Source organism: Tamandua tetradactyla, chromosome 26 (assembly GCF_023851605.1).
Source record: "Tamandua tetradactyla isolate mTamTet1 chromosome 26, mTamTet1.pri, whole genome shotgun sequence".
Lineage (NCBI taxonomy): Eukaryota > Metazoa > Chordata > Mammalia > Pilosa > Myrmecophagidae > Tamandua > Tamandua tetradactyla.
In genome coordinates this window covers 9,810,149-9,826,448 of record NC_135352.1, presented here as the reverse complement: position 1 = coordinate 9,826,448, position 16,300 = coordinate 9,810,149, and the positions used below count along the sequence as shown (strand labels likewise).

The following is a 16,300-nucleotide window of genomic DNA, read 5'->3' as shown; positions in this document are numbered from 1 at the left end:
AAATCAGATGAATAAGCTTGTCTGAGTTTAACCTATGTCGTACAGGTGAAAATCTGAGACCAAGTTTTCTTTTGAAGGATTAGGAACATTTTTGTGCGTGCATGTTTGCTATGGGTATATGAGAAGAGGCAGTTAGAAAACTTTGTCCTCTCTTCTGTCAGAAAAGACGCAAGCGGCACAGGTCATAACCATAAGCAAAAGGAAGTTAGAGAAATGTGTTATTAAGTTTAATATTCTTTAAATACATATTTTTCATATCTTTACCCACTCTGGGAGGAACAGAAGACCCCTCTCCCCTGCCCCCCTTCCATTCTGGGGACTTCATGTATAAAGCCTGAGATGATGAGGATGACGTATAAAAATACTATTTACAAAAGGGATGAAGGTATCTGTTCCTATTATTTTAGTTTTCAGACACCCCCATCCCCAGGCCCCTTTTGCTCCTTTAGAAAAACCCCTTGGGAATCTATTTGAATGTAGCAATGACCACCTTCAGAGGGGCATTCAAACCCCAACGTGTAATAGGAAGCTCTGAGATTAAGGGAGGAAGAGAGAGAATGAATGGATAGCACCTCAGATCCTAGCAGGGAGGAAGGGGGTTGCCCTCCACTTCCCTGCAGCCAGCCAGCCAGCCAGCCTTTGTTTCAATAGTTCCCATGTAAACATTGACTTTTCCCTTTTGTGTCCCTGCTCTTCCCTAGTTGATGTAGAGCCTCCCTCACCTCCACTGGAGGCATTTGGTTCCTTGATCATTCTTCCTTCCCATCTGACCTTCCTCTGGAAGGAATGGGGAGGGGAAGGGAGGTTAAAGGTGGGGCGGAGGCCATCTCATCCCTTCCTCGAGGTCAGGGCAACTCCTCCTCAGGGGAACCTTAAAGGGAAATGCTCCAAGTTCTTGGGCAGATTGGGGTAGACTTCTGCCCCCAGTACAGGGACAAGGCAGGTGGAAAGCCCAAGCCCAGGAGACGGTGGTGCTGATGGGTGATGCATCAGTATGGAGTAGCAGGGAAGGCCTGCAGGAGACAGAAAGGTGGGGCATGGCTGGTACTGATCTTGCTCTGATGGTAAACACCAGTCCTGCACAGTCCTCGCCTTCCAGTTGGACCTGACCACCATCATCTAGCAGTCCTGTTCATTGTAGCTGTGCAGAGGGACCAGGTACCCACAAGGCAAGAGGTCTTCTCCAGGGCTTGGTGTAGAGGCGTCATTCATACTAGCTCTTCTAATAGGATCCCGATGCTCTGAGAGCCCTCCGAGGGACTCGCAATGGGCTTATTACACATGGGGCAGACACAGCGTACTTCCAGCCACTTCACCAGACACCTGTGGACAAACAAAGAAACATTATTCTCTAAGAAGGTACCTGGACCTGCTGCAGTTGTCTCATCCATACAGCCCAGCTGCTTCCCAGACCAGACAGGGGCAGACAGGAGCTGGTGGGGATTGGAAGATGCTTTATTTCCCTTTCATAATTCCACATTGGATACTTACTTCCGATGAAAGGCATGTTGGCATGGGAGCACACCAAGCTCATCCTTCCCTTTGAAGTCTTCCAGACAGACTGCACAGGTCTGCTGCAGAGAGAAAGGGAGTGTAAGAGGAGACTGGGGGAAGGACCTCCCTCACCCATCCTGAATTTTCATGATCTCATCGCCTCTTGTGAAAACCAAGCTCGAACGATCTCCTCCATCACCCAGAGCTTTAGTCATTTTTTATAAAACTGCACTGACAATATGGTAGCCACATGTGGCTGCTTAAATTTATTTTAGTCAAAATAAAAGAAATTAAAAATTCCATTCCCCAGGTGCACTAGCCACATCTCAAGTAAACTATAGTCACATGTGCCTAGAGACCATTACGATCCTCAAAGAAAGTTCCATTAGACAGTACTGCTCTAGAAGAACAACTTTTAATCCTTTCCAGCCTGGTAAGGTGTCTATGGGAGTCATATTCTTTAAATCCAGCCTTACCTACTAACCCTATTCTCAGCTGAATCATGGTTCTAGAGGAAGGTTTAGTTCACGTTGAACTTGCTGAGATGTTAACAGTGGATTTCAGAAGTAGGGATGAAATGAGGCCATTCCAGGCCACCTCATGTGGAATGAAAACATGAATTCCTCTTCTCGCCTAGACAACCACAACCACACCCTGTACAGGAATGTCCATCCTTATAGAAGGAAGCCTTCGGGGAATGAGTCAGGTGGTCTCAAAGACAGGTGGGAACAGAACAAGGAAGAATCACAGGAATAGTGGTACTAGTCAGAGCCAATCTGTTAGGCCAAGGAATGTACAAGGGCAAAAGGACCTATTTTTCTTTAGTGAAAAAAGAAGACGGGGGTCTGGCTGTGGGCAAGTTGGCTGAGACTTGTCTATGCCAAGGGGGCAGTAGCCATTCTCACCTTGGATGCACCATGGGACCCCTGTGGCTGCTGTCACTACTTATCCAAGCCCTTCTGTGATCCCTTTATGTTATGGACCTGTGTGGGTTCCAGAGATAATGAGTTCCATTATCTTGGTTATCTGCTGGGATGAGTCCCTGCTATTTGGCTAAAGGAGATATGAAGGCAGGGACTAAAAAAATTACTAAACTGATAGAGGTGAAAGTAGCACATCTTTGAGAGTATAAGTAACAGTGCTGAATTGTATGTGCATATAGTTGATAGGGGAAGTTTAGAGTCATATGTCCACGGAAGGAAAGCTAGAGGTTAAAACATGGGACTGTGTAACTCAGTAAATCTTGTCGGGGACAATGACTGTGAGTAACAGTACAATATGCAAAATTTCTTCCATGAACTAGAACAAATGCACACTATTACAAGGAGTTAATAAGAGTGGTATACGGGGGCGGGCCACGGTGGCTCAGCTGGCAAGAATGCTCACCTGCCATGCCAGAGGACCCGGGTTCGTTTCCCGGTGCCTGCCCATGTTAAAAAAAAAAAAAAAAAAGAGTGGTATACGGGGAAAAAATGCACCTATTGCAAGCTATGGACTACAGTTAAAGTCATATCTTTTATATAAAATTGAGAGTGTTGATGGACTGTGGACTTTGGGCATCATACATGATGCCTAATGAATGCAGATGGCTGAAGGATGCACTCACTGAGAAGTAGATTAGAGACTGTTTTATGAAACTTACTGTGCAAACACACAGGCTTTACAGTGATTATATATGGATACTTTAAACACGCCTATGGTTAACCAACTATGATATCCATTTTTGGTGGTTCTAAATGTATTGCTTGTTTTCTTAAATAAAAATTTTTTTAAAGTAGTATCTTACATATTCTTTCATCAACAGATTAGTGTGGTACAAATGTACCACACTAATGCTAAGGATCAGTAAAGGGGGGAGGTTGGATAAGGGGTACGGAATGGTTTAGGTTCTCCTTTTTTTTTCTTTCTTTTTGCTCTCTGGAGTAATGAGAAGGTTCAAAAATTGATTGTGGTGATGGATGGTCAACTCTGTGATACTGTGAGCCAATGACGGCACATTTTAGATGGACTATATGGTATGTGAATATATCTCAATAAAACTGTATTAAAAAAGGAAAGGAAAAGAGTAATTAATGAAAGGATCCTGGCTGAGAGCTGGAGAATGAATGATGCACTGGCCCTCCCATATGCTGCCCCAATATACTCACCCCATATAACTGTAACTTCTTGGCATCCCCTTTAAGCACCACCTGGAAACCAATAAAGTAAAGAGGCATGATGGCAGATGAAACTGCCCACAGGAGCTAGAGACCTCCTAAGGCCAGAGGGGTATGAACCCATGCAGGAGTCCCTGGGCTCCTACGGGGGGGGGAGGGGGGTCTCATCCTCCCTTCTGGAGGAGGGCTTTGGCACCACGTAAGGCAAGCCAGACTCAAGAACCATGAAAGGGGGTTTGCCTAAGGGAAGGCCAGAGGTGAGGCCAAGGGAGATTCCAGTTCAGGTCCCCTGGCCCTTTCTCTGCTCCCCTCTCCCATCAAGGCAGGTAATAGAGGAGGGAATCTCAGTGAAAGATGTGGCTCTTTACCTCCTTATATCCGTATCGCTCACTCTGTGCCTGGTTCCGGAGCTTGCTGGGGGAGAAAGTAAAAGGGGGAACTTGTTACTTGTCAACAGAAGAAAGCTGGCTGGCTGCTTGGGCATTCTATTGGAGAGGAGGGTTTGGACCTATGCAGGTGATTTGGAGTTGATTAAGGATGAAGAATCTTATTTAGGCTCAATAGCCTGCCAGGTCCCACAGACTGGGGGGGAGGGGAGGTGGGGGAGCTCTTGCAGGGCACCCCAAATAGTTCATTCACTCTCCTTGTCCTTTCCCAATAGTTCAATTTCATCTGGTATTCAAACGCTATAGATCAAAAATCTGCTTTCTGAATGTACAGAAGGAATGTAAGAATATCCCGATGTTCTTAAAAGGGATACTTCCATTAAGCCAGAGTAGCAGGATAAATATTCTGTTGACCCTGGGGAATTTTCCACACAGAGAACACAAGTATTCTGGAATCAAAGCACACTCTTCCTTCCACAGTGCCAGATGAACAGACGGTTCCTTCTTTGTTTCCTTCTTTTCATTTGAAGCTGGTGGCCTCCATTCGGTCTTAACTCTCAGTAGCCAAAACACAGTGTATTGTTACTAAAAGCAAGAGAATCATACCGAGTACTTGCTCAACCCCCATGCTAACATATTCGTGTATGTTCTTGTTGAATTCAAACCATCTTAAGAGATACTTACTTTTGTGAAGAGGAAAACGAGGCCCAGGGAACTTCAGTAACTTGCCCTAACTTCACAAAGCTAGCTGGCAGCTGAGTCCAGATTTGAATCAAAGTCTATCTTATTTCGGAGCCCGAGTTCTTTACTAAATAGTATGAACTGTTCCATCAACTGGACTACAGCTTTCTTTAGCTACATACAAATTAGGTTATAGCTCTCATCTAACCACACACAGCTTTCTCTCTTGGGAAACACCCTAGAGTTTGGTCTGGTTTTAGGAAAAACCCTACCTTTCATCAAGAACTCTACAACCCTCTCAATGGCTTCCCAGGTAAGTGGTTGGGATGATGATTTCTGCCATGGGCTTCTGTTATTGGAAAGAGGCAGTAGAAACCTATCAAATTAGACTAGAGATCAATAAACTATGGCCTGTTTTCATAGGGCCCAGAAGCTCCCATTTTTAAGGGATTAAAAAAGAAAAGAAATCAAAAGAATATTCCATAATGTGTAAAAATAAGAAATTCTGATTTTGGTGTCCATGAAATTTTATTGGAACACAACGTCTCTGGCTGCTTTTGCACAACAGAGGCGAGTAGTTGAGACAGACTGTATGGCTCACAAAGCCTCAAATATTTACTCTCTGGTCCTTTAGCGAAGAAAAATTGCTATCCTGAGTTAGAGAAGAATTTCAAATCATGGAAAGCCCTAAATCAAGAGTTCAGATGCTCTAGAGACACTGAGCACTCAGAGACATGAGATTGCTTCCAGGGCTGGCAGTGGAGGAAGGGGAGGTGGGAGCAGAACCTGTGCTGAAGCAGCTGTCCAGGAAGCAGGTCAGGCCTTCTGCCATCTCCACCATCCTTGACAGGAAACCAGGAGACCTGGTAAGATTTGTGCTTGGAGCTTCTTATGAACTCTAGTCCAAGTGGACTCCTGCCATGGGGTTGGGGGCTGGGTGTCATATCTGGCTCTCTTGGCAGGGACAACTCATCTACCCACTACCCTCATCCTTCTCTCCACCAGACTAGATCCTTTCTGCTCATTTGAGGGTTAGGTCAAAGGCCTAAGCAGGGTTCCCACTGTACCTTAGCCTCAACTTTGCAGAGATCTTATTGGTCCAAAAAAGCCAATGATACGTTCACTTACATTGTATCTCAGCACACTGTCCCAACCATCAAATGAGAGGAGGGGAGGAGAAGGAGGCATCCAAGCCTTAAATGAGCATCTATTACCAGCCTAACCCTGAGTTAGGCTGGGGATGGAAGAGGCTTTCTGTTGACACATCACAGCTGCCTTTGAGGGAAAAAGACACTGGTTGCTCTATTATGAGGTATGTACAGAGAAAGCAAAGCAACTTGCCTCCAGAAGCTTGACTCTCAAACCCCTGGACTGCAAAGAACACAGCAGGGCCTCAGAGCTGCCCCCTTTTCCTACATATAGATTTCCAGCTCAGGAAACTATAGAGTGTGCTGTAAAGGGGCTTAACAGGAGGTTGACCACAGGCCGTCCCAGCTGGGGATACCGTGCCAGCAACTTTGGACAGGTGGCCTTCTCAGCTGTTGAATGAGCAAAGCAACTAAAAATATCCAGATTTCAATGAGACCATATCTAGCCATGACCAGTGGGCTCTTCCCCTCGCCTCTCTCTTCCCTTCTGGAACAAACAATGCAGCAAAGTCCTGAAAAGAATGGCTCCTTTCCTGCCAATTCCGGCTTCACCAGTCCCTCCAACGTATGTAGGGCAGAAGTCAGCTCTGGGGTTGGGGGGGGAGGGGAGGGGTGAAAAGAATGAGCGAGGGGAGCCGTGGAGGGAAGACTGGCTGTGACTGATGAGCTCACCGGCTCGGAGTGGCGGTCATGTGTCTATTTTGGCTGAGGAGGAAACCGAGAGGCAGGGAGAGGAAGTGGCTTCTGGGCTTGTGTATCTTTCTATATATAGACACACACAAGCTGCCAAGCACCAGCCAGCCTCTAGAACCAAGAAACTCTGGGGTCGACCGGCCTGAGCAGGCTGTGGAGCACAGGGCGGGTGCTGAAGGAAGAGATTACCACAGAAGGACAGGTGGTGCCGGACCACAGCAGGGGCAGCTTTTGGTGTCATGCAGCTACTCATCTGTTCTTCCACTCCAGCCAAAGAAAAAGAAATTGAAGCTCCCCAGCTCCCCAGCCAGTCCTTCTGCAGGACTCCAATCCCTAGATGTAAGGAAGGGGTCCCAGCGGCCATGGCTGCCCTCTCATTTTCCCTGCTAAGAAGTAAGACTCAAAGAAGGCAAACACACAGGATCCTGAAGACTCTAGCTATATGTTACCAGATTAGCCCACCTGTCTTCCTTGATGCCTGACCTTGGGCATGAATTTCCTCATCTACAAAGTAGATAAATACCTAAATTGGAGGGGGATTCTGAGGGCTAAAGGAGCCAAACATTTCATACAGTGCTGCCCACAGTACCTGGTACAGAGAAGGCCAGTGGTAAACAGAAGCTAAAAAACCTGAGGTTACACCTCTCAGAATGACAGAATTAGGAAATGAGCCCTGGTCACCCACTTCCTGGCCCAGAGCAATTTCCTCTAGATTTTGTTTTCTTGGCCACCGCTGCAGCTTGGCATGTACGTGCCTGTGGGGGGCAGGGAGGGGCACAGACAGCATTGGTCTGTATAGACTGCTTCAGGCCTTGTCATAAATAAATCTTTGGTATGTCTCCATTTGCACGGCAGTCTCTGGTGAACTGGGTGAATTGCTTGGGAGTGGGGGTGGGGCAAGGAGGTTTGCAGAAAGAAGAGTTTGAGGAAGAAAACTCAAGCCCGGGGGAAGGGGGGAGATAGGGAGGGAAAGAGAGATTAAACCAGAAATCTATCCTTTCCTCCACTAACTAGGCAGATGCACATTAGAGGTAGGTGCAAATTTCAGACTCAGTTGTACAAGGCTGCAAATAAACCACAATCTTGTCTGCATATACCTTTTTAAGTGGAAAATTCCAGTCCTAGGAACCTGTTTGAATAGGTCTGTAGGAGAAGAAGCCCCAAGTAGCAAATTTGGGGGCATCTGGAGCTGTGCCCAAGGGTACTGAGCCTTCCAATAGGGAGCTCCTCTAGCCTTAGCTAATATCAACAAGAGCCTGTCATCCCTCTAGCTTCCTTCCTTCTGATGCATGCAAACATGTAGGACACATACGTAGGAAGCCAGGCCTCCCCCACCTTAATTGTCCTTTCGTCTTAAAATTATTTGCTCAGACAGGTAATATGTGAGGGGGTCTTGGTGTTGGTGGGGGTTTGGGGATGGTGTTGGCTGTCACACTGGCTCTGGGAATTACTAGCACATTGTTGGCCACGGACATTTAACACTCTCCAATATACCGCACAGATTCTCCAATGAAGACTTGTCAATATCAAAAAAACACTGCCAAGTCAGAAACTATTTTGATTTCCACTCTAACTACCAGGCATGCCTGCAATCTTTTTTGCAGGAAAACAGCCACTAGTTCCCATGTCATTCAACAGGAGGTAAAGAAACAGTTCCTGGAGCTTGGCGAGCCACTGGCTTCCCCAGATCCCAAAGCAATTAAGAGTGACATTTTAAAAGTTTTTTTTGTTTGTTTGTTTCACTCTCAAAAATTAGAACTCAGCAGGCAGAATAAACAAGCAGCTCTCCAGACATCAGTTTGCTAATATTAGCATCGGGAGGGTTGACAACGGAATTTCCCAGGAGGGCAAAGGAACATGCCACTGGTGGAGCTGATGGCCACCTGTCACTTGCCAGGTGGGGAGCAGGAAGAGACAGTTAAGGGACCACCGACAATATCTCGATGAGCCTCCTCAGTCAAACAGTAATTCTAGGCAAACTCAGAACATACCTGGCCAACAGGCGGGCGCGACCCAACCCACGCTGACCTTATATGCTCTGGGACAACTTGATAGGCTGATGTAAATAGAAACACTAGGCATCAGAGTCCCAAAGAAGGACAGGCAAAACCATGTCCTCCAAGCAGCCGCCCCACCACTGTGGGATCTGCACTCAGCTCACCCTTGTCCTGGCTCCCCTGGGGAGGGGCAAGGCACTCACCTGATAAAATAGCAGCAGAAGATGAGGCTGAGCATGAAGACAAAGATGCCAGTGCCGAAGATGACCATGTAAATATTGAGGGGGAGGTCTTGAAAACTGATGGGTGGCATTGAGCAGGACTTGTTAGTGCTAACCAGTCCCAGGCCGCAGAAACACCCTGCAAAGGAGAAGGGGGAAAAATATTATAGTTGGGACATTTACCACTGGCACTGATGGTACTGTGTTGGCAGAGACAGAGAGACGACAGGCTCTGGACTCCTAAACTTCTGGGTGGGGCGGCTCTGGATTTACAACCTAGATCTAACACTTTCTAGCTAGGTGATCGCAGGTAAATTATTTAAACAATGTGAAATGGGATAGTACTCTAAGTGCTTACAACAGTACCCTTATCTAAGGGGTCCAGGGTTCTGGGTAGAAAACAGAGAATTCAATTCCTTCACAGAGAAGACTATATAGTGCAGTAGCAAAAGGAAGAGCCTCAGGTGAGAAAACATTTTCATTCCTACCTAGCTCTGTGACCTTTAAGAAATTGCCTTCCTCAACTTCACTTTGTCATAGGAAAACAAGGAAAACATAGAGAGGACCCAAAATAACGGTGTTAAGAAATAGGCTTTTCTAAACTGTAAGTGCAATTGCCAAGGTCATCTGTCACTATTAAGCCATCTGCTCCAGAAGACAGGCTGCGCCAGGACTAGAATAGAAATCATTTATTCCCAAGGCCAGTGTTCCAGAAACGGGTGGGGGGCAGGGCGGGGAGGTGGGAAGAGGCTGCCCCTTCTCTTACTGGTCTGCCTTGCCCCTTTCTACTCAAAGCTCCGATCTGCTTGTCTCTCAGCAGCAGTGGTATCCTCTGAGGGCTTTTTTAGAAATACCGAAATCAAGGGTCCCCCCCCAGACTAAATGAGTCAGTAGTTACAGTTTAACAATATCCTCAGGTTGTTTCTATGTGCATGGGGTTTGAGAAGTGCCAGCGACCCAACAGCGCCTTCCCCTTCCCACATGACTCAGGGATAAAGTCTGATTGGCCACCAATCACGAGGGCACCTTTCCTCACCTGAGTGCAGAGCTGAGATGCCCATATGGTTAGGGTCTGTGCAAAAGAAGAAAGAGAAAGCCTCTGGCAGAGAAAAAGTATTTTCTCACTCTTAAGAAGAGACAAATGAGCGATGTCATGTCTCCCCGAGATGCTTGGAGCAGCAGCAGCCTGTTTGTACAATAAACAGAGCAGCCCTGTCTAAAGCCAACGGCTGAGGATGGCAGAAGGGAAAAAGGGAAGTCATGCCCTTGATTATGCCAGCGCATTTGCTGACTTAACCAACCATCCCCTTACACCACTCCCCCACCTTTGGACTTCTGGTGCTGGGAGTTAGTAAATTCTCCACATTGTTTAACCATATGGGAAAACCAGAAAGATGAGATGTAAACAATGAGCTGGTTTATGTGGCTTTTTCCTCCCACTTGCAAACAAAAATATCATAGTGATTCAAAAGGTTAAGCAGAAAATGCTTGATTCTGAGAAAAGCAGTGAGTCAAGAAAACCATTCACACCAGGCTTCCACTTTAATCTTGCAAATGCAATGGTAAGGAGGTCTGGCTTTCTGTACTCAGACTTTCAATATGGGGTTTTAGGCACTTCCCACACATCGCAGTCTGGAGCCAGCATCCATTAATAGGCTGGAGCATTCTATGTTACTTACCACAACTCAGCAGAAGGCTGCCCTGAAATATTGGCAGTCCTGCTTGGCATCACATATCTCATATCCCATTGGCCCCTAGACCAAACCAGTGACCATGTAATGAGCCTCTCTTCAAACCTTAGGATCTCAGGCCCAACTCTACTCCACATCACGATTCCAAATACTCATTGCCTACTAGAGTGGTCTAGTTCGAAGACTGCTTCCAAGTTCTCTTCTGCTAATTTAGCCCCTGGGCCTGACACACCCCCCACTCACTTTTTTTTTTTTTCTGGTGCATGGTCCAGGAATCGAATCTGGGTCTTCTACATGGAAGGTGAGCATTTTACCACTGAACCACCTGTGTACCCCCACTCACTTTTTTTTTATTAATTTTTAAATTAAAAAAATATATATAACAAACGCAAACATTCTTAACTTATGATCATTCCATTCTACATATATAATCAGTAATTCACAATATCATCACATAGTTGCATATTCATCATCATGATCATTTCTTAGAACATTTGTATCAATTCAGAAAAAGAAATAAAAAAACAACAGAAAAAAATTCATAGTACCATACCCCTTACCCCTCCCTTTCATTGATCACTAGCATTTCAATCCAAATTTATTTTAACATTTGTCCCCTTTGTTATTTATGTTTAATCCACGTTTTATGCGTCTGCTGATAAGGTAGATAAAAGGAGCATCAGACACAGGTTTTCACAACCACACAGTCACATTGTGAAAGCTATATCATTATACAATCATCTTTAAGAAACATGGCTACTGGGACACAGCTCTACATTTTCAGGCAGTTCCCTCCAGCCTCTCCACTACATCTTGGCTAACAACCTGATATCTATTTAATGCAAAAGAATCACCTCCAGGATAACCTCTCGACTCTGTTCTGAATCTCTCAGCCATTGACATTTTTATTTTGTCTCATTTCGCTCTTTCCCCTTTTGGTGGAGAAGGTTTTCTCAATCCCTTGATGCTGAGTCTCAGCTCATTCTAGGATTTCTGGCCCACGTTGCCAGGAAGGTCCACACCCCTGGGAGTCATGTCCCACATACACAGGGGGAGGGCAGTGAGTTTGCTTGTCATGTTGGCTGAGAGAGGCCACATCTGAGCAACAAAAGAGGTTCTCTGGGGGTGACTCTTAGGCCTAACTTTAAGTAGGTTTGACCTGTTCTTTGCCCGGCTCACTTTTTTACCATGGATTTCTCAAACTTGTGAGTGGCTTCAATGCTCCTGACCATGCACTTAGAGCATTTTTACTCTTCTGCTGGATTTTTTCCACCACCACCCTCAGTGGGCAAGTCTCCTCACCATTTCTCACTCAACGCTGCCCACACTGGTCTCCATTCTTTCATTCATGCAGCTTCCTTTGCCTGAAATACCATCTCCCTTACCCTCTCCCTTTCCAACGTCCACCATACCTGGTCTGTGATATTCTAGCCGACCCCTCTCTTGCCTGAACTCTTGACTGCTCACAGACTATATCACGCCTGGCTCTTGCTCACTCAATTATTATCTTTTGTTGTGTGAATGTTTGTAGCATCAGCCTAATTTAACCCAAAAGTGCATTGACATTATGACAAACACCATGGGAAAGTACACTGGTGATAAAAAGCATGGAAGAATGACATAGAAGTTAGGCTATGCAAGAAGACAGGTACAAAGATTTTCACCACTCAAAGTAGGTAAAGGAGTGTTTCTACCATCCTGAGAACAAAGTTGAGGGAGGTGCTGAATGCAACAGGCATCCTAATGAGCCCAAGGACAGTCAGCTTTAACTTGTTTTGTATATTCCTCCAATGCCTAGCATAGGGTTTAGCACAATCTCAGTGACTATTTAAATACATTAAATAAAGAAGGTAAGTCTGATAAGAAGGTGAAGTGCTCATAATTGTTCATAAGATATCCTAAACCTTTTACAAGGATTTCTATTTCTGCCAAGTTCTTTTTTTTCCCCTAAGCTACCCTACTGCTTTCATTCTAGTCCCCTCCCCCCATTTTCTCAAAACTTGATACTCTTGGCAAAAGCCCTCACTCTAAGGTAAGAAGACTGATGATTGGGGAAAGTACATACATTGTAGGTCCTGTTAATGGATCACTATTCAGCCAGTAGGTCTTACGCTGTGATACTGACCTAGGCAAACTAAGGAACAAAAAGCAAAATAACCAGTTCTTGTCCTGAAAAACTTGATGAAGTTGAAAAATTAATGATATAATTACGTACGAAAATGGTGGTGCGCTCAACAAGAAGACACTTGCTTTTAGGCTGCAGCAAGAGTTTGAAAGAGGGACGTCTTCACCTCCCCTCCTCTACTTTTTGGGCCAAAGGCACTGCATTTTCCAGGAAGGCATGATGGTAGAATGACTAAAAGGGCTGCCCAACCCTCAGTCTACACTGATAAAGGGTCTCAGAATTCCCCTTCCAGGTAACTGTGTCCTTAGTCGAGCCACTGAGGCCTTCCTGCCAGCAGATGCATATCTCTAGCCCCTGCCCCAGCAACAGGAGGGTAGAAAAACAGGGTCTAAGCCCATCTCCGCCTTGGCCCTTCCATCTGGTTTTATGAGATGGATCCTGGTGTCTTGAGGGTCTTTAAAACCCTCAGTTGGCTTCCTGTTCTGAGACCATGGAGAACAGTGGCTGCTGCAGAAGGGATGGGCATACACTGTGGCCCAGATCAGTGCTCTGATCAGATTATTTGGAAGCTCGTACTTGATCTGATAGAGATTTTCCCTAGGGCTCCACGATTGATCAATCAGCCTAGGATTTTTACATGATAGAAGGGATGAGAGGAATTTAGCTAAAGGAGATGTTTACATTACTATTCTCATGAAAAGAAAAAAAAATTGGCCCCAAAAGCTCATAGAGCCATTTTTCCTCTAAAACATCTAAGAACAGGGAATACCAGTCACAGGGAAGAGGGACTCCAGACACTTTCCACAAATGAGGGGAGAAGGAGGGGGCTGCTCCCCCACTGGAAGTCAACAGGATTTCTCAGGCACTTATAAGAAAGGGAAAAGTCCCCGGTGAGTCTAAAACCTCACGTGAAAAGGGACCGCCCAGGAGGGCCGGCGTTACTGCCAGCCCTCGCCAGTCACTGCTCCATTGTCTCTGCCGACCTAGGAGAGCCTTGACATCAGTCTCATCTCGGAGCCGAGGCTGCTGGCCAGGATGACGTCAAGAGAAGGCTGGCCAAGAAAGCCCGGTGGATCTGGGACCAGCCAACGGGAATCTTTCCCAGATGCCGGGATGCACCCGGCCTTCCTCACGCCCCCCTACCCCCAGCCTCCGCCCCCTCTCCCGCAACACCCGCCTATCAGATACAGCTTGGTTCATTTTCAGGAAATTAGACCCGACCAGCCAAAGGAGGAAGAAGGGGGATGGGGGACACGCATCCACACACTGCCCCGAAGGCTGCCCTAAAACAAAAGCCTCTTGAAATAATTAATCCGCGATCTGCTACGAGTCCGCTCTCAAGAATGGATTGTTTTGTTTGTAACTAGCCAACCAGCCTTGCTAAGAGATAGGGCCAGCAGCTTCCCACACCCCACCCCTAGGCTAGAAACTCTAAGCATCAAAACAATGCAATCAAAACCCCGGGACCACTGGAGACTGTTAGTCTCCCGGGTTTTAAACTGACCCGCTCAGGTTGGCTGGGTCAGGAATCAGATCCAAACCCAACCGCTACCACCTGAACCGAGTACTACAAGTTCCAGGTGAAGTGAACTTAGCAGCGTTAGCCTGGCGGGATCTGGAGGCGCCGCTGCCACCCAGGCTCGGGAACAGACTTGCCTTGGAGCAGGAGAACGTAACCCCTGGCGAGGAAGGCCATCAGCCCCGCACCGACATCTATCTGCAAGGATGTATCAATTCAACACACAGCGACACTCTCTAACCAGGCGCCTTCCACAGTCTCAAAGGCACCCCGGCAGCCAGCAGGGCAGCCAACAAAGCCAGAGAGGAAGTCGCCCGCGCGCCCCGTCCCGCACGCTGCATTGTATACATATTTAAAAGAGCCTGCAAAGTTTCCAGCCCCGAGCTGGAGCTCCCTCTAGGAGATCCGAGCCCGAGCGCGGATGTACTTCGCCTGCAACAACCACAACAAAGAACAGAGTTTGGGCGCACAAAGGCAGGGGAAGGGGCTAGGAAGAGCGAAGCTAACACACAAAGGCCGCCAAACCCGCGGCTCCCACGCCCGCCACACGTTCCGAGACACGCTGCCACCCTCCCGGGTCCTCGAGTTAAACCTGGATTTTCTTTTTTTTTTTTTTTTCAAATTCCGCGCTGTTTAGAGCAAGGTTGTGCGCGAAGACGCCTTCCCGAGCGTCCCATTTCACGAGAAACTTAGCCCTCGGTTTGATCTTATAGCTCGGGCCTCCCTCCCGGGTCTCCCTCCGGGCCCCGGCACCCGCTCCCGGGACTCACCGTTACACCACTGGAATGGGTGCATCAATGAACTCTCGGCTGCCTCCTCCAGCGAACGAAAGAACGCAGGCGACGGGTAGGGCGGGGGGCTGGGGGTGGGGTGGGCGCGGCGGACTCTGGGGTCCGCAGGAGGGGTTAGCGCAGCCCGCGCCGGCAGACTTCTCGAGAAGTCCAACTCCCTCCGGGATGCGGGGCTTTGGCAAGACCGGTTTTCCGAGCCACAAAGAGGGAAGGGAAGAAAACAAACAAAAAGTCCCACGGAGCAAAGGAGAGCCGAAGAAATGCACCGGGGGCACCGAGACTGGGGAGCATGCAGGGCGCCGCAGAGCGGAACGAGGGTCGCTCAGCCGACTCAGGCTTCTGGCCCGCAGAGGAGAGGGGGTGAAAAAAAAAAAAACCCTTGGAGACTCGGCTCCGCTCCTACAACTCAGAGTTAAGGAGGTAGGGACTCCGAAACTGACACCCGGCGGTGCGCACCCAGTCCCTTTTACACACCCCCGCCCCCGGGAAGCCCCGCCCCATGCTCGTCACCTGCCTCCGGGCCTATGGGAGCCTTTCTCCTGTCCCCGGGCGTTATTGGCAGGTCCGTCCCCTCTTCCCCTAGGAGTGCGTTTTAGGGGCGTGGGCTCCTCCTCTCTTCACCTTTGCAGCCCAGTAGAAATCGCATAAGGAGGAGCGCGCTACGCCCAAGCGCCTCCGGGAGAGCCCGGGAGACGCCCTTCTCCTGGAGTTAAAGGAAGAATTAGCGTCACATTTTTTTCTGCCACCAGATCCGTGACTGTTTTTGCGTTTCTATAGCTCTTTGAGAAGGCAGGTCTGGGGCGTGGTTAACTTCTGCTCCTGTGCGCTCTGCAAAAGAGAGGGAACCCAAGCAAGAAGGTAAAGCATTTGAGATACAAAGTGAGATCTGGAAGGGATTTGAGATGCCATTTCCTTTTCGGCCAGTTCCTCATTTTACAGACAAGAGACTAAGGCTTGAAGCTAAAGGTAGCTGACTTATGGGGATTCCACTCTTCTGAGTAGCATAACCAACACCAGACTGACATTGTTAATAAGTGTTTTCAGCGTCTACCACCACATATGTTGAAGAAAAAGTTTTCCAAAGAAAGACTGAATCTCATAGTGTCCGCTCTAATGTTCTTCTCTTTTACATGACTTTGCATCCTTTTTTTTTTTCTGGCTTATTCGTTTATTTTTTGGTCGGTCTGTCTTTCATTTATTCAGAAAGTATTCACTTTGATCCTATGTGCCAAGCACTTGAGTGTACTGAAAACCCATCAAAATCCAAGACGGCAAGGTTTCTGCTCTCCCGGGACTTAGAATGCTTGAGACAGACAATAAACAAGCAAAGAAAGAGAATGTCTTGATCTTCCTGTTAAACATCTAATCTCCCTATTAAACTTAACCTGTTAAATGAAG

At 47.2% G+C, this 16,300-nt stretch overlaps 1 protein-coding gene across 2 annotated transcripts; it reads right to left on the bottom strand.

Annotated features, from left to right (window-relative positions):
* Nucleotides 1-205: 205 nt before the first annotated feature.
* On the bottom strand, nucleotides 206-15,352 carry RNF122 (ring finger protein 122). 2 transcript variants are annotated; one of them, XM_077144491.1, is made up of 6 exons: nucleotides 14,882-15,352; nucleotides 8,759-8,915; nucleotides 4,019-4,064; nucleotides 3,642-3,683; nucleotides 1,492-1,574; nucleotides 206-1,323 (listed from the first exon to the last, which is right to left on the bottom strand). In XM_077144491.1, the coding sequence occupies exons 1-6, from the start codon at nucleotides 14,904-14,906 to the stop codon at nucleotides 1,209-1,211; spliced, it is 468 nt and encodes a 155-aa protein (XP_077000606.1). In that variant the 5' UTR covers nucleotides 14,907-15,352; the 3' UTR covers nucleotides 206-1,208. The 2 variants fall into 2 exon arrangements, with proteins under 2 accessions (XP_077000606.1, XP_077000607.1); XM_077144492.1 differs by having other exon boundaries at nucleotides 1,492-1,571.
* Between the last annotated feature and the right edge of the window lie 948 nt (nucleotides 15,353-16,300).

What these genes read in the sequence shown, in the direction of transcription:
- RNF122 (XM_077144491.1), bottom strand. Translation starts at nt 14,906, where the DNA reads ATGCACCCATTCCAGTGGTGTAACG. An exon ending in CCCATTCCAGTGGTGTAACG is followed by an intron (nt 8,916 to 14,881) that starts GTGAGTCCCGGG and finishes TCTCCTTTGCAG; the next exon opens with GGTGTTTCTGCGGCCTGGGA. An exon ending in AGAAGTTACAGTTATATGGG is followed by an intron (nt 1,575 to 3,641) that starts GTGAGTATATTG and finishes TTCTCTCTGCAG; the next exon opens with CAGACCTGTGCAGTCTGTCT.